Raw genomic sequence first — 19,068 nt, 5'->3', positions numbered from 1 at the left:
GTAATAAATTGTGCATTTTGTCATCAAGAATGTACATTTATTTAGAACACTTCACATATAACATGCTGATTTACGATCATCTGACTTGTGGGTATAAATCGAACGGCACGGATTTACAAGTAATAAATAAATAAATAAATAATGAAATCCTACTCGTGATTTACCCTCATTTGGCAGGATATTTTGCTACCGCTTAGAACGGGCGTGTTTGAGTTAACGTGATTCCCCCGCAGTAAGCGACGGATGGTATAAACTCCCACACAATGACCTGACATTCAAAATGTCCCCCAATCACCAGTACAGTAATCAAAACAAACAAGCGTGTTTGCAGTTAAATCTTTATTAAGACACTGATTACACTAATAAAAAAAATGTATTAAAACCTATGAATGTAATAAAAGTGCAAAAAAGAAATGCAAGTGCAGAAATATACAGAATAGGCAGGCTACAATACTGCGAAAAACTCTGTGATACGCATCTGGATGATTTTTATTTTTTTTTGCAAGTATGGAGGGCAAACTGTCAGCTTTTTCAAAAAACTGGATGCAAGTAACAGTATATCATTTTAGCAATATAACAACGTTCCGTAAAGTTACAAATGGTTAAAATAAGTGAATAAATCTCATTCATAACCACAAGTACAAAAAAGACAAATTTTCAGAACTACAAATTATCTAGGTAGTGTTACAATACTTACCTGCTAATATGCCATCTGATGTACAGAGAAATTAGCACATATGTTCCAGATGTTGTAGGATGTATCACAAATCACCTGCACGTTTAGTGAATGGAACCCCTTCCTGTTCACATGTGTATAAGCATGGTGCTGCAGGGATTTGAGTGCAACGTGTGTGCAATCGATAGCCCCCATTACTCTGGGAAATCCAGCAATGTCATAAAACTCCCTTTTAATATTTTGCAGCTGCTCTTGATTAAGTGGGTTACTGATATAATCGTTAACCCTTGTTATCAAGTCACCTGTTACCCTTTGAAATGACCCAGAGACAATGAAGGACAATGCTTCCGACACCTATCTATGCGGGTGTACGGCACGGACACTTTTCGTAGGCTATTCAAGGTCAGTCTGACAGAGGTCTACAAAATGCCCTACACAGACGCAATGAAATTTTTTGATTATCATCTGGCAAATCTAAGGAATCAACCCTAGTCCTGTACACCCTCTCTCTGTATCATCGGCGTCGCAACCAGGGTCTGTCAATCTTGACTCACACTCAAGCTCTAAAATTACATTTGCTGTGACTGCTGCTGCAACTGCTGCCACTCCCAGCAAATTCTTACTGTATTTTGTTAATTTATTATTTTTTTATCACCAAAGCACTTAAATACTGTTTCAAGGTGCGTTATGTACTTTTTCGTTAATTAAAACTCTCCTTTTCCAAGTGCAAAGTAACTCCTGATAAATTATGACAATTAACACGATTTCCTTTTAAATTCCCATGCAAACAAAAGAAATGGTCACTAGAAGCACTGCTTCTTAAGAGATTAACGTTATTTCAGAAGTCAACATAATTTTGGAAATCAAATTAGCATGATTATTTAATAATGAAATAGACGTAACGACCGCTTGAAAATGCCAAAATCATTGCTACATACAGAGTTGTTGATTAACACTGGAGTTATCATTTATGCAACCTTTTGAAAATCCTGCCTTCAGTCTTATAGATCTTGGTAGAACAGAGCCCTTTCATGTGTTTTTCATGAAAACAAAGTAATGGATCATAATCACTTATAATCATCCTAAACATTGCCATTCCTCTGACACCTGTCCACTCTTGAAGTGATAGACATACACATAGTTATGGAGACAAAAATAGGCCTATCTGAAAAAGTAAAAAAAAACAAAACATCATTCCTTTCACTTAGCAACCATGTTTTTTTTTTTTTAATGTAACAGAAAGTGAAAGAAAATAGTTTATAAAATTTTATTTTGAAAACATTTTCTTATTTTTTTTTAAACATACATATTTAGCTTAATTTCAAATTCTAATATTTTACACAGTAGTTCTTAGCGTAACTGACAACTACAAGTATAATATCACCATGAATTACAGAGCATTTTGTACTGAAAAGATAGGAGGGTGTGCAAGCATTCAGAAGTATGGAAGGCCATCCGGGTCAAAAAACATGTTATTTAGTACGCGTTTCAAACATTTAGCACACTTTCGTGTTTGACTTTACTACGTGTTGTAATTCTAATTATTACACATACTAATTTGGCCAATCAGATCACTAAAAATGAAATGAGAACCAATGAATTTAAAGAAAATAGTATGTCTAATAAATTATTATAATTAAAAGTCACCTTACATCTGCCATTCCCGCCCAAGTCGTGGCAGTATATGGACTTTGGGTAAAGTCTAGTGAAAGATGGATTCGCTATGGTAACTCAATATTTAAGTGCAAAACTGAAATAAATATACTTAGAAAATAAAATAATAAAAAAAAAAGATTCTGTACATTGTTAGTACAAACTGAGCCGTGTCACATTCAACATTGTCTGTCTGAAGAAGTCGGTAGCACTCAGCAAATCTATATTTGCACTGCCATGATTTGCAATTGTTCTTATTCTTGAATTTTCTCAATTGTATTTCATGGAACCAGAACCGGTTATCCTCAGGACTGTTCAGTCTTTTAGTGCTTTCCGTCGTCTTCTCAAAACCCACGCATTCAACCTTTATTTGTAAATTCCTATTGATATACCTTTTTATATGTTCCTTTATTTATATATTTTTTTGTATATATTGTGCATGTGTGACCAGGCAGAGGCCCTGCACACTGGGGAAGGTGTGTTCAGTGGCTGCAGTTACAATGTAATTGTTTAATTGTTTATTGAGCCAGGATCAGAATCACCTGCCTCTAGTTTAATTAGAAAAACCTGCCAGTAATAAAGGAGGCAGGTGTATATAAGCAGGTCAAGATGTTTGGTCTGGTGTCTGTGTTAAGGCTAAGGCCTGAAGGAAGCATGTGTGGGCAGACCTGAAATGGTATTGTGACACTTGTGAAGTGTATGTTTTTGTTACCTGTAAACAGTGTAGCTATCTGGTTATAGTTAAAAACTGAGAAGCTTAGTTTAGCACCACGAGCTAAATTCAAAAGCTAATTTGCTCGCAAATCACTATGCTGCATTGAAGTTACTTAAGACTGGTTACATGCCTCTTAATTATTTAGCAGGAAGTATTTCAGGACAATCTCTGTTTCTAGCTAAAGAGTGAATATGGCTTTCAGACAGCTATATTTACAAATTCTAGCAGAACAAGAGAAAAAGGGGAAATATCGTGTGGTCAATCAACGAATATGACTGTTCCTTGAACATTCCTTCTACTGAAACTGAGTAGTCCTTAAATCAGTTAACATAATAACAATTTGGTTTATTTCCAACTCAAATATTTAATTTATTTGTGGGTTATTTTAAACAATACTAATTACCAGTGCTTAATTTGTAAAGAAAAAGGAGAGAACTCAATGACTCTCTATATATATATATATATATATATATATATTATATATATATATATATATATATATATATATATATATATATATATATATATATATATACACATACACATACACATATATATAAAATCTCCTGCATTTGCCTTTAATTTATTTTTCTGCACATAGTACTGCTTTGCATCTTTGATGTAGAATGCGTGATTATAAAATGTAACACTAGTACATACAATACTCAAATAAACTTGTCATGATTTTGAATGTGCGCTTCTTAAGAACAGTATTATTGTAATTGCTTGTGCCCCGGCACCTCTTTCTTTAGAAATTAAGCACTGGTAATCAGTATTGTTTAAAATAAACCACAAATAAATTTAAACATTTGATTTGGAAATTAACCAAAATGTTATGTTAGGAATTTGCTTACATCGTTCAAGACGTTTTTAAATCAAGTAAGCTTATTTCACTGGTGTATAAAAAAAATGACAACAGAGTCGCAGTCCTTCTTTTGCAGCCAGTGTCATCTTTATGGCATGTAAATGGTAAAGTAATTAAATGTCCCTGGCAGTGGACTGTCTCTGTTTAGCGCACGCAAGAACTTGCAGAATGGATAAAACTGTGTTGAGATTTGTAAGAATGCATTTGAGAGCAAAACATTGAATGACTTTTTTAACTTTCATAGCTGAAGAGGTGCTATGCCTAAGCCCAAATAATGCTGCTTCATTTTGGAAAACATTGTGATGGTTACTGTGTTCATTTATTAATCTCCAAAGCGCTACGATAATTGCAGTTTCTCCTCAACTCTTAGATTTCACCAGCTTGTAATGCTACGCAAAACATTCACAACGCAAGCAGAGTTGCAAGAAAGATGAGAACATTCACAACTTTGAATATCTGCCCCCATGTTTTAAACGGTCGCAATTGTTGCTGGCATTTCCCAGTCCACTTGTTCTCGTGCATTGCCAGTTGCGCGCAATGTATTTGAGACGAATACCCAAATTCTTATTTTTACCAAATGTCAGGGTGTACTTACAAGCCTTGAAAACAAATTTCTATGACATTTCTGGTTTCCCCAGCATGTTGGAAGGAATAGACTGCACACAGTGCAGTTAACCCCTCCAGCTCACTCTGAGCATCTTTTAGCACTGCACCACTGACTAACTTAAATAGGCTACTCATGATCAATACGAATTAGTGGTATTGTGCAACATTTGTTGCTGGTCCTTTGAAATACATATTAACGAGAATTGACTGTCCTCCTATAAGTATCGTAACTTGTCAGTGCGGCACCATGATCTATTTTGTGTTAATTGTCTAGGCTGCCAAGATGATTATGATAATAATATAATAATAATAATAATAATAATAATAATAATAATAATAATAATAAAATGCTAACATCATTGTTTCTATTTAAAATAATCTTTTATTCACATTGTACACTAATGTGTGCAATGCAGCAGCATGATTTATTTTGGGTTACCATACTGGTAGCTCACAGTCTAAAGTAAAAAGAAAGTGTGCAATGTGGTGTTCATTTGATTTTACTACTATGTAGGCATACTGTACATATTTATATATTTTTTTCATAATGTAATGTGTAGACTACCCATAACGCATTAGTGTTATTTCAGCACAATGATTTATACATTTAAAATACATTGATTACTATAAATGTATGTGTGCGATTTTATTGTGTGTGTGTGTGTGTGTGTGTGTGTGTGTGTGTGTGTGTGTGTATATATATATATATATATATATATATATATATATATATATATATATATATATAAAATCCCGACCCTCTTAATGTCAGACAAACATATCCAGTTTAGCAAGGGGCTACAGTATGAGGAAAAGGAAAAGTGAAAAAAAGAGAAAATAGGAAAAGCTTTTTGATAGAAACACATTTTTTTGGGGGGGGGGGGGGGGGGGGGGTGAAGTTGCAGAACTATATTCGGATGGGATTAAACTGCCTTTCATTTTTTGTATGTATAACAGTATTAAAATAGCTAAAATGAAGACTGAACAGAGTGTTGTTTTGATTCTTGCACCCTTGCAGGTATAGACGTTATCCTTTGAGTGCCCTCTGCTGCAGCAAACCACAACTCAGCTGTCTCTATTTATTTAAACAATGTCGCACGACTCCCGCAATGTGTAATTCTAGAGATCTCGCTAAGAAGACGCAACAAATTTAAATTTGTGTATTGCAGCTGTCTTCATTAAGGTATTTTCTCTTACTACAGACGACAAAATTTTTACTTTTAAGTGTCGCAACGAAAATGCAAATTGCGGTGTGCTTGTGCTGCGACTGGCCCATCTTAAAACCTACCCCTGTGTGCTGTTATGTGAAATGTTGTGCTGCTGTTCTTTAGTGCCCCACTGGATGGCACACATTGTCCATAATTAATATTCTGTGGGTAACAGATACATGGGTGTCACACTCGGTAGCTCAGAACAATGCCTGCAATAAAAGGGCATTTGGCTCATGATGTGGTTTAACTCTGCGGTAAAATGATTTAGCTTTAATCACTTATCTTCCCATATATCACCTCTTCATTCAAATATGTCCTGTCCTTTTTCTCTGCTTGGAGTATGCACACAATATAAGGAAGCTGTATGTAGGTGATCTAAAGTTTCCTGCAGATATTCCAGAATGTTTCTTTTGCTGTTGTATCTTCATACTATGCTTCCATCTCTAAAATACGCATGATTACATAGTTCACTAATAAACTGGGGTCCAGATGACAAGGTTATTTATGTATTGTACTGTAGATGTTTAGGTGGCTTGTGAGATGTATTTTGGAGGTGTTATTTAGCAGGTGTCTGTATCAGAAAGCCTGTTTCAAAATTAAGACTGGCACTGTAATAAACTGATTTGATCTGATTGCAATAAAGATTGACCTCCCATACCGTCTTTCACTCTTTCAAGGTTGCAGTAATTTACCTGATGTGAGAACTTCATTATCCAAGGTATGAAGTGTCGTTAACACTTTTCTGAAAAGCAATTTAGCACAAAAAAAACCAAAAAAACATTTTAAAACAGAATCAGTTGTGGGATCTGCAACACTTGGAGAAAATGCTATCCTCTATTCTCATGTTTGTTTTGCAATATGACACAGCAGCAGCCAGTAAATGATTGATTATTTATTAATTTATTTTTTCAATCAGCATCTGGGATTGAGATGTTAATTAAATATGGAAATGTTACGATTGATCAGTCGGCATGCTTGATTTTGATGCTTTAGTCAATAAAATGATTGTGCCTTATATCAGATAGGTTACATATGAATCCCGATGGATGCATGAAATTATACTTTGTTCCTAAGGTTGACTGATTTAAATCAAGTCGAGTTAAATCTCTTGATTTAAAAAAATAAAAAATAAATCATTGATTTAAATCTTGTTTTCATTTACTACCTATTTTATATAGTTTCTCAAGGAAAAGACATCAAAAGTATGTTTTTAAAAAACTTTCAACACAAACATCTTAAACTCTTACTGTCTATAAACTAACTCTTAGGGCTATATTCTGATCACAGTGCAAATGCAAGCGCAAACAATGCTTGCCCCCGATTCTGTGGCCCATAAATGGAGCAAAGACGTAACAAAAAAAATAAAAAAATACTCCACTGAAATGGTATTCTGAAGACATGTCCTGCCCCGTCATAGAGCGCCTGCCCCATCATTAACATATTCGCCGAAGTGATTCTGATGACAGTGCAGTGGGGTCCCAAATAAACAATTGAGCACAGTGTTAAGACCCGCTGAAACAAGGTTTATTTAGTGGTGCAGTCAAGAACTTTAACAATTTAAGTAACAACTGCATGTGTTTGGACTGACACAGAAAGAGGAAAGAAAAGTAAAAGAAAAGAATGACTGGGATGAGTGAGGGGATTTTTTTTCTCTGGCGTACTCTCGCTAAATTTTTTGTAGTTCACATTTAGAGGATGTCACAATGATAAAAAATTGCTTTATTTATGTATTAATTTAAGATTAAGTCATTTAGTTTGGTATGTAAGTATTCACAAACCACCATTTCCAACATCCTTAAATTTACAGTTTGGAGGTACTGTAGAGCTACAACTAGGGTACTACAAAAAAAAATTCATTATTAATAAAATAAAAAAAATGAAATTTTGATTTAAATAAAAAAAATTGATAAATCAAAACAAATTAAAAAAAAAAAAAAGCCAAGTTGTTTTTCCTGCTTTCCCGAGTTGGCCACATGCGCTCAGTTTTGTAACAAATATGACTGTCATGAAAACAGATATGAAATGACCTAATAAATTATTTATTTTTGTCATTGTAGTCAATATGCAAATCAGCTCTAGTTAATCAGCATTTTTTTTTTTTATATCAGATGCATTCATAATTTAAATTCTAAAGAAGCTTGGGAAAGGTGAACCTTTGATCCACCACAAGATTTATATTAAACATATTACATTGAGAATTGTGTGTGTTTTTTTTTAGTCTTCAGCAGAGTTTAGAGATTGAAAAATATCACAGACAATTTAGTTTGTTCAAGGTTTTTATGTTGTGGCAAATTGTTAGGCTGTTCTACCTATAAATATGTTGAAATTTTTGAGAACTAGCACAACTAACAATCAGATTTTTTAAAAGCATAAACTAAATATACTGTATGTTCATGTTTCCAAAAACATATCTGGCATTTCGGCTGTTCTTAAAGTGCTTACAAGCATAAACTGATGCAAAACATTGTTGCTGTGTGTGACGTCTAAAAGTAGTCCCTAAGATTTTCAGAATGATTACGACACAGAGCAGTCTCCACATTGCTCCATATCTATTAAAACCTGTTTTACTTTGCTGGAGAGTTTGATATCCATCTACACATGCTGTGACATCATACTGTAGTTTTTTTTTTGTTTGTTTTGTTTTTATTTTAAATGGAGGAACTATTAATATTTCCTTTTAAAAGGAACATTTAGTCATCTTTGTTGAACAAACCAGCTCTGTATTTTTTATGTCATCAGATTTGTTTCATTGTTCAGAAAAAAAAAATCATAAGTGAAGTTGAACTAAGTAGTAAGAAGACAAAAGGATGCTAAAGCGATTTAAACTATGTTAATTCAATCTATGGTACCATGATAATACAATACAATTTACACCAGCGTGCAGCAGTTGATGCTGTGAAAAGGAGATTGGCTTGATTTCTGTAAGCTTGTGCTTTGGAAAAACAGAACTCCTACCGTAATGATCTTCCTTTGCTCAACCAGATATCCTTTGCTCAATCACTTTAGTGAGAACACATTCTGTATCTTGGGAAAGCATGAGATCTCTAAATAGGTGTCTAAAGTGCCCAGTGATGTATTTTACTCCCCTCTCCTTCTCCCGAATTTGACTGTCACCTACAGATAATCTTCCTTCCCACTATCTAGTTCAGTGATAATTAACCTCTGTACTTCCAGTCCAGGTCTTTGCTCCATCTATGGCCTCAGTTATTACATTGAACCAATTAACTCCCTGATCAGATCATGAAGCACTTATCCGTTAAATATATCTATTTTACCAGGAATACCCCTGTTCAAGTCAATTACCTATTTCTGACCAGGCAAATCTTAAGCAGCGGATGTTGCCATGTTGCCGAACTGTAGGCAAGTGATTGGCTTAAATGATGTCTGTCTGGCCTTGACCCAAGTCAGACCAGTAAGAATCATTATAGCACTGTGAAGTTAACAAATCCTAGCTGATTTTCTCCCCTAGCCAGCGGGAGCACAAAGGCTAATGCAATTGAAGATATGGGTCCCAGCCAAGATCAGCAAATCCGTGTGACCAGCATTTGAAGGATTTGGCAGTGTCTGTACTAGGTGAGCAACTGCAGACCTTTTAAAGTGGAGAATATATACAGTACACCTTCGCTATAACGCCCTTCATTATAACGAACCTTCGGCTATAATGAACCTGGTCCCTGGACCCCAAATAAAAAAAACAAAAAAAGATAATATAAACACACACTGTCAACGTCCCGCTCTGTACACACAGGATGCCACCTCCGCGGTGAAGTCAACCATCTTGTCTTAAAAAATGTGCGCTGTGTAACAATGCCTCTGAAATTAAAATAATTTTGTTACAACAAAGCTGGAAACTGTATTGATCACTTGAAAAAAAGGAGTAACACAGGTATATCTATCGTGAGTAGAGGTTGGCAAAAAGCACTTTTGGCTTGTTCAGCAACCATGTGGCAAAGCAGCTTGAGAATGTGAACTTTTCATGACGTCGGGTTGATTTGAAATAAAAGATCGGTTTTGGATTCTTGCATGTTGGATTAAGATTTGGTGCACTTTGAAATGATTCATATCAGGTAGATTTTTAAATAAAAGTTCAGCATCAATTTGGGATTTATTTTGTACTCCGTTTTAACTCTTTAACAGATAGGATAAAGCAAGGGCAGAATACTGCACACATGAGACGAACAGGTACATGTGATTCGATTTTTATTCACACTCATCTCATTAGCTTACTGCAACATTGTCAATTTTGATTGTCCTTTCGCTATAACAAACCCCTCATTTATAACGAACAAACTGCTTGGACCCCAACAGGTTTGTTATAGCGAGGGTGTACTGTATTGTAAATATGAGACATCAATCATGACTAATTAGAATACGTTTTCTTGGAATACAGTGTTTGTCTTGAGGATTCCACGAGTTAAGAGAGTTAATTGAATTGAAGAAGGGAATCACGTATCCTTTGATTAAAGCTTCTCACTCTGACCTATATTATAAATCAAAGAGCTATAGATCCAAAGGTTTTTTTTTTTTTTTTTTTTTTTTTAACCCAATTAAATTGTATGATGGCATAACAACAAGGAGAAATATGCCAACCTCGACTCATTAGTTTGAACATCAGGCCCTTGTTCAAAATATGAACCCATATGACTGTCTATCTTTCCATTCATCTTTCTGTAGTACTCTACATGGTGAATATGATAACAGCCTTGAATTTTTACAAATGTAACATTTTACCAAAAACCCTAGATACTTTTTTTCACTGCCATTTCTATAACTAATTCAATTTTAGATTTACTTTTAACAGACCACATAATTACCAGCATTATACACATAGCACAATAAGGTAACTGTATATTCAAATTATCTAAATTGTTGCTAATCTAAATACCAATGTTAGGAAAATCTTGTTTGTCTTGTTAGATATACCTGTCTTTAGAAATATTGGGAGGGAAAACTCAGTAAGGCTAATATTTTACTGATTTTGACTGACATCCGCCACTGTTTAGATCAATTGAATAGTGTACAGTATTTTGCTACTATTGCCCAAGTACATAAGCAGTGTATTGCTGTAACAGATCTCTGAACAGGTGGTTTGCAGTGCTCTGGAACAAACACACACAAGACAGTTCACAATTAACAGCTGTTTATTTTCAACTGGGTTGCGTGTCAACAACACTTTAAATAATAGGCACGGGCTCTACACCTCAATGTGTATTGCGCCGTGCACAAGGAGGGTGTGGAAGGGGTGTGGGTAATTCACTGACTAGGAGACAGACAGGTGTACTTGAAAACACCACACAGGTGCCCAGTTTTATTTTCAGACAGTTCTTACTTTTTCCGGCAGAGGGCACTGTTGACCGTGGGCTGCCTATCAACGATGATAGACAGCACCACGGAAATACCACAGCTGGTACATGAACAGGACGGGCACTCGCAGGTGCTCAAAGAAATAATAATGAAAACAGAAGGCGAAAAGAACAAGGGAAACTAAAACAGTAATAAAACTACAAATAAAAGGTGCTGCACTCGGCAGCGTTATCCCAGTCGCCGCTACCCGCACGACCCGGATCACCGTCCTACTCTGTCAGCTATCTAGCCTGCTCTTTTACAATATGCCGGGGTCTGCCCAAGGGTCCCCCGCTCTCTCTCTTTCTCGCTGTGAATTTATTTTTCTCCCGGCTGATTCCCGGTCCTGAATCAAAGCTTCCGCACTCTTGGTGCGTCTAAGTGGGCAGACCTGAGGAAACAACAGAGCGTTATTTTATAGGACCAACAACACCCGCCTCCCAGCCATTCAGAGACGGGGAAAGTCCACACACACCCTTTCCCACCTTCCCGTGTCATTGCCATGACTCACAGGCGGCTGTTGGGCGACTGCCGCCCTCTTCCTGCAGCCCGTGAACACGCCAGCAGAGTCAACACAGATCTCTCCCTGTTACAGAGGGTTACAGTGCCAAAATAATAAGACACTTTTTTAAACACATAACACACAAACACGTCTCCTGACAGTGGGTGCTCTAGTGCAAGTGAGTAGTGAAAGACAAACACAGAGGTACAGTAGGTCAGTGAAGTCTGCGATTTGTGCTGGCGTGCAGTGCTGACTTCTAGTGTTGTGTCTTCGCCCCTTTTTGGATGGCTGACTTCTGAATGAACTGTCAAACCATCCATTCCGGGACACTCTGTTCCTGTTATACTGTGCCCTCGCAGATCAAGAGGGAGACTGTTGGCTAGGATTAATTCGCTCTCTGTTACAAGATCTTGGGACCAAGCATCTTACAGTTGGATGCTCCCCCAGGACCAGGCATTTTTGGCTCTATTTGACTCTTCCTATAAAAATTCACAAATGTATTTTTTTATAGTAGCATCTTGCAAATTGTGTCCCTTTTTCAGTGATTTTACTTGATGTAGTTCCACAATCTGTGACAGACAAATGATAATTTTGAGAGGTCTCCCTAATGTCCATGGTGCTTGGTACTAGAAATATGTAAGCTGTGGAATGATAGGGAATGATTTCATTGCATCTTCTTTTCTTGATGAATACATGATGCACTGTTGATGGAATCATGTGGAATTCCGTGACTGATTTCATATGCATATGAGGGGATGTGGCCTCATGGTGTGGAAATAGAAGCTCCCTACCCCCCTTGAACCCACTGTGAGTCCTTCTGAAATGTAGGCACAATGGTACTTAATTAAAAAGTAAAATCAGATGGATAAATAAACATCTCCAGTAATGACTGTTTTTCTGGTGAAAATCTTTTTTTTTTTAATTATTATTATTTAAGCTGGCTCTTTTGACACAGTGAAGCTAACAACAACCACTGTATTTTTATTTTTTTTGTCTGAGCTTCAATAAAACAGTGCAATTTCCTGTCTTGCAATATACTAATAGGTAATTATCACCTACAGATTAAATTGCTGAAACATCACAAATATCACCTTGAAATGGTTAAACACCATGCACACTGCAATTCAAATGATTGTATTTCAAGCACCTGAGTCAATATTTCTCTTGTGACACATCATTATCATGCTGAAATGCTGTTGGCGATAATTTTGATCAATTAATAGCACTTTGGTACAGGCTGTAGTGCTTGTTGTTCTGAAGAGGCTCTGCATCAGATCTTCAACTGAAATACTGCTGTAATTGGGTTCAGTGTCAAACATATTGGTGTGTGATAGGAAAGCTGATGGGGCAGGCTTGAGACATGCTTGTGTTGAAATGTGGGGTGACTCACATTGCCACGGCTTGTGATATCACTGCTCTGTAAAGGACTTTACACACCATTTAAAATGTCATTGAAAGAGGCTGTATTAATGTAAGTACATAACAACATACAGTACTTGTTTGAACCTTCAAAAGACTTATAATTACTTGGATTTGTGTTACTTCCAGTGAGGTATTTTAGTTAATGGCATATTTCTTGTGTGAGTCATCTAGTCAGTAATTTTAAAACTAGGGATGTGATTATAATTGTTACAGATTCTTAGCCGTGTGTAGTTAACTGTAACTAAAGAATGAAATTTGAAAAAGAAAAGTATTATCAGCAGTGTAAATACATACAACCAAAATATACATTTTACAAATCCTAAATGTTTGCTGTGCTTTTAAGCATAATAAATCCATTGGGAATGCAGAAAACTAATTCAAGGCTTGATTGATTTTATGTTTGAATTATTGAGTTTGAACATTGCCAGACTGAATATTACAGAAAACATTTCTCGCTTTCTATGAATGCTGTATGCTGCTCTTGAATAATGTATGTTTTAAATATTGTACACATGGTGCTTTTGAAAACACATCAATTTGAGGGCTCTGAAGCTTTGCATCACTGCTGATGCATTTCCTTCAAATTGAACTTCTCCAACGGCACCAGAGCCTTTCTAAAAGTGGAGCGGCCAAGGTCTGGGGGTGACGTTCTGGGGGTGTGGCATGGTGAGGGTTTAGCCAGGGTGGGGAGGGGTTGTGCTGAGGGTGTCACAAAGTAAAAGTATGCGCAGAGTGTACTGTAACTGCAACTAAGCATTGCGTGCTATACAATCGTCTTTTGCCCCCCACCCCCCGCTCCGGTGCCCCTGGACGGATGATGCATTGTGTAATCAAGCATGAGTGATTCCTTTTGTCTCGCATCAATTAAATGTTGTTGTGAATTATGAATATTATAAGCTTTACAGCATACTATGTAAGTAAAAAAAAAAAAAAAAAAAAAAAAGTCTGGGTGCTGAATCTTGCAATTCAATATCTTTATTACAAATCTAGAGACCAACCTGGGACTTTTCTGAGTGAAGCACTGTGAGATTTAATTTTAATGTAAACAAATAAATTAATAAATAAAAAGCGTTACAACAGTATTGTTAATTGAAAACCAAAGGTGACATTAATCTATGAGTTCAAGGTTTATCTCATAGTAAGATGCAAACAAATAAATACAAATATGAATAAACTGCCTCTACACAGTGAGACATTTCCAACATCCTCAGCTTTTATTTTCTGCGTGCATCAGTTCAAGAGGTAGCTCTTTTGATGTAAATTGCAATTTGCAAGTTGATCCACATTTTTACATGGTCATACAGTCTGTATCATGGAACCTAATTTACATAGAGACCTGCTGTAGAGATTTGCAGGTTTCTGATGAACTTTATTAACCAGAAGAAATATAGCAGCTGAGTGTGTTATAGTGCTGTAGAATTCCATTGAGGCAATCTGATGGTGAATCCCCATCAGATCACAGAGGTGGAATTACAGCGTTGTTTGTTATATTTAGAAAAAATATTAAAGAAAAAAAAAGTCAAATGCTTGTGCAGATTTTCACTGAAATCCATTTGAGTTCTGTTCTGCTTGAGCAAGCACATAATTTACATCATTGTGTTTCTCATGTAATTTCTCCCTTTTTTTGCCAGCTGTTAAGTATCTAGGCTTTATATTCCAGCTGAAAAGAAGGTAAATAAATCTTCTTGGCAGAAATTTTTGGACAAACTGCTGTGATGATTCTGTGTATCCCCTTTTTGATACATTCACCTCCTAGTAGTACGGGCTGGGGTTGGAAACAAATAACTGTGAATAACAATATTTATCACACCTTGCTCATAGTAAAGCCCCTATCTGTTCTATTTCATATTGTCTTGATATGAGCAAACCATCAAAATGTAAAAATAAGAAAGCATTTGGATAATGGAAAGCACATTGCTATTTTAAAATAATACTTCATAACCCAGGACAACCCAACCCTGAAATCCTGAGCTGCTAGTCTACATGTCATCCCCACACTGAGGTGTAGTGGCTGCTTTTCTGTTCTTAGCTCCTGTTCCATTGGAGTTCCTTGCAAAAAGTTCAGAAATCCTGCACAATTTTAAGTTGAAACCCAGGCTTCCCTTGATCATTCAGATGTGTTGCCTGGCTTGTTGCAGTATACTCCTGGAGGGGGTGTATGACAGGGTGAGGAGCCCTGCACAGGACTGTTTATTATTTGTTTATTTTGTAATGGGGTACCCCTTTGTAGTTCATTATTTTGTATTTGTGTTTGTATTTCATTATGATTTATTGTATATATTTATGATGGCGAAAGTTAATCCCTCGTCACTATTATAAAAGTTCGCAGCTCTCTGCACTCTGAGGAGGGGAGGGGGGGGGGGTGCTCAGGAGGATGAACGAAAGCGGAGAGAGAGAATTAAAAATAAAGAAAAAGTAAGTGTTTTTGTTTTTGTTTAATCTTTTTATTTTGCTTGGCGAGCAATAAATACTTGTTTAAGTATTTATTTTGTTTCTTAAAATTAACACAACGCAAGCACCTTTTTGCACCGTGCTTGCAGTGTCTGTCTCTTCCTGCTTCTTGCCTGACTTCATCACACACATCATTCTGTCACAGGGTGTTATTATTAAAAAAAAAAAAAAAAAAAAAAAAGCAATGAGTTACATTAATGAAAAAGAGAGGTCTCTCACTCGGAGAGGTCTCTGCACTTATCTATGCGATTAATAAATGTCAAAGCAATCGTGATACTATGGAAATAGAGATTGCAAGGATATGCGCAATACACGAGAAGGTAATTACTTTGTTTTAACACTTGACATGTTTGGTAGCGCTATAGCTCTCATACTGAAGCGCATTAAACTTTATGTATTTGTTTGTGTTTGTTTGCTTGTTTCAGAAAAGAAATTCAGTTGGCCGAAGCTACTTATAAACCCCCTACAAGCTTTAACAACAGGACAGATAATGATCTGCTAAAGGTGGTAGAGGATCAGGTAAAGTACAGGTAGATGTAGTAGCTACTATAATATATTTAATATTTGATTGTGTGCCAAATTTACTTCTAAACCATTCTGGACACTCACATTAAGCTGAGGATAGGCATACTCTTTAAAAGTCCCTTCCTTAATCATGATAAATGCCATTGAGAAACAGTGTAAGACAAAGGGTTTATAAATACATGAATACATTGAATATTCAGTGCAGACAAAGAAATTCAGGCCAGCATAAAAATGTATAAATACTTTATCTTTTGGTTGCAAAATAACCCAAATGGTAAACATTTTTATAATGCAACAAACTTACATGAAACATGCTTAAACAAAGATTTAGCATGTTTTCTAATTGAGCAAACAGACATCTGAACCATTGAACTTGTTTTATTTGAATTGGCTATACTGTATTAAAAGTTTTCATACTACAGATTTTATAAAACACTTTACACATAAATGCTCTAGTCGACAAAAAAATAACCCTACAAAAAATTTTTCAGTGCACAAGGGAAACCTAATTCATAGCAAAAGAAAAAACGTGAATAGGTTTTTAACAACTCAATAGTCAGTATCAGAATACTATTGTGAGGTTGTGTTAATATTTACATAAGAGAATTTACAAACGAGAGGGAGCCATTCAGCCCCTCCGGTTCCTAGTAGCTGATTGATCTCAAAACTTTGTCAAGTCTGTAAACCTGCAGTAACATTCTACAGAGAGGTTAATGAGTTGTCAATGTGTGCTTCAAATGTAAGGATTCATTAACACAGCAAATTAACATGCTTAACCTCAAACCTAGGGCTTCATGTCCAAAAAGGACTAATGTTTTTAGGGAATATACATATTTTATAAGCACATCATAAAGAATATGACAGTTCACTTAAAAAATATACATTAGCATTACATTTTCCTATCAAAGGGAGTAATCAATTTGCATGCTTGCTTCAAGCATAGTAGTCTTGATGTTTTTAGTTTTTATTTTTTTTTTTAATGTTGATCTGAATTTCTCAGAATAAAAGTTTATTATAAAGAACTCCCGTTGATCTAGCAATGGCGCCAAAATGTAAAGTATAGATTTCACTGAGCTGCCATGAAAAAAAAAAAATATTGCATTGATTTTGAGTTTTAGACAATATATTTGATAATTTTGTGTAATATTCCTTTATTGGATGATGCTCGTTAACTAGTTTAGTAAAGGAATGTCATTATGTTTACTGTTGTAGTCCCTACTTACAGCAGGTACAGGCCAGCACATACTGTACAGCGTTTTGGAAAAAAGCGTTGGGCCACTACCCAACCATACCCATTATCTATTTTGTCATGTTGTGAGCTGTCAGGGTAAGACTTGAGCAGAAAATGTCTTCATTCTTTGCACTGTGCTCCATTTTGATTTGAGAATTTGTTTCAGTACTTGACTCCCAGTCTAGCAGCAATGGCTTTTATCCTTTTGTCCTCCCACTGCGATATCACATTCAACACAGTTGTTTGTGGATGTCTGGTCATCTCACTAGTCTTCCAATTTCTCTTGCCACTAATATGGCACCCAAATATGACGCCTTGTTCAAAGTCGAACAATTCCCTCTGACATAGTGGAATGTATCAGCTGTAGCTGGACCTTTCTTCCTGATACGGTCTGTAATTTGTAGATCAGCAACCACTGACGTGGTACACATATATGTGTTGAACTCAGAAGTTTGATTTAGTACATGGGACAAAAGCAGTGCTGATGAAATTGTTTGAAGAACTGCACACTACTCCACTGTGAAACACATTGGCATCCTTTTGATAATCTGTTTGTGTTTTAGTGGGCAAAAGAACTCCAGATCAAGCTGAAGGAGGAAGAGGAAAAGGAGCGCGAAGAACTGGAAGAAAAACAGAAGCAGCAAGAGGAACTTTTCAAGGAGATGATGCGGAAAAGGGAAGAAAAGCTGAAAAAGAAAACCAAACCGTATGAGCTTCCTGACAAAGAATGTGCATGATGAACATCTGTACCAGAGTAATCACCACAATTTCAGAGACTTTGTGTGGGTCAAAAAGACTTATATAAGATCAATGATCACAATAATGATTAAATCAATAGTTGCATGGACTCAAGCATTAGGGAAGGTGACAGACCTGCAGAGTATTATGGATGTCAGCAGGATAAAGTTGTTTTAAAGTAAAACTTATGTTTCCAATGGTATTGCTTTTTGTAATAGACAAATTAACCATTTTGGGTCCTTTTACACCATGCCCTTGGGGCTGCTTTTTTTTTTTTTTCTTGTTAAAATTTTTTTTTAAAAATCTAGTTTAATTTAATCATCGCCAATGGTTTTTACCCTGGATTTCTCCCCAGTTTGGAATGCCCAAATATTATTTTTACCCCGGTTCACCGCTGCAACCCTCCGGTGACTCGGAACAAAGGCTGAAACATGCGTCTACAAAACATGCATTATAATGCAATCATTTACCTTGGTTTTTCTGAGGAAAAATATTATGTTCAGTTTTGAACACTACTGAACTTGATCTGATTTAATATCTACGTAGTATTTATAATGTGTCTAATAAGTACCACATGAATTTATATTTCAGACTAGTAACAGTGGGCCCTATATGTGCATGGCGGATCCACAGCAAGGCCACTGGACCAATACAACACAAATCTGAATGGCTCCACTGCAGACCCGCAGAAGCCCTATCAGGCACATGTGTCACTGGTGCACAATGAACCACTGATTGCGTTGTCAACATAAGCCCTCCCTACCCGGGTGGTACTTGGCCAATTGTGCGCTGCTCCCTAGGAAAACCCTGGTCATGGTCGGCAATGACATGCAATCTCCAGGCTATAGGGCGCATCTTGCACTCGACACAGAGCGCCTTTACTGGATGCAACACTCGGGAGCCCCAGATTTTGGTTTTCTAGATAACTCTTGAGTTAAAGCTTTGTGACTAGGGCCCACTGTTACTAGTCTGAAATATAAATTCATGTGGTACTTATTAGACACATTATAAATACTATGTAGATATTAAATCAGATCAAGTTCAGTAGTGTTCAAAACTGAACATAATATTTTTCCTTGGAAAAGCCAAGGTAAATGATTTCATTATGGAAGGGCAGGCCAACGATAGGA

The 19,068-nt window shown here is 36.2% G+C and overlaps 1 protein-coding gene across 1 annotated transcript in view; it reads left to right on the top strand.

Moving 5' to 3' along the window:
* The window catches only part of tmem232 (transmembrane protein 232), a 41,075-nt gene extending 22,803 nt beyond the window's left edge, over positions 1-18,272 (top strand). Inside the window, exons 12-13 of the mRNA XM_041231530.1 lie at positions 15,870-15,963; positions 17,764-18,272. Of these exons, the coding sequence (XP_041087464.1) occupies positions 15,870-15,963; positions 17,764-17,937 (268 nt within the window). The 3' untranslated portion in view covers positions 17,938-18,272. The remainder of the gene's footprint in view (positions 1-15,869; positions 15,964-17,763) is intronic.
* Positions 18,273-19,068: the final 796 nt, after the last annotated feature.

This window comes from Polyodon spathula, chromosome 2 (genome assembly GCF_017654505.1).
Source record: "Polyodon spathula isolate WHYD16114869_AA chromosome 2, ASM1765450v1, whole genome shotgun sequence".
Classification (NCBI taxonomy): Eukaryota; Metazoa; Chordata; class Actinopteri; order Acipenseriformes; family Polyodontidae; genus Polyodon; species Polyodon spathula.
Note: the sequence above shows the minus strand (reverse complement) of the source record. Positions and strands in the feature narration are given on the sequence as shown.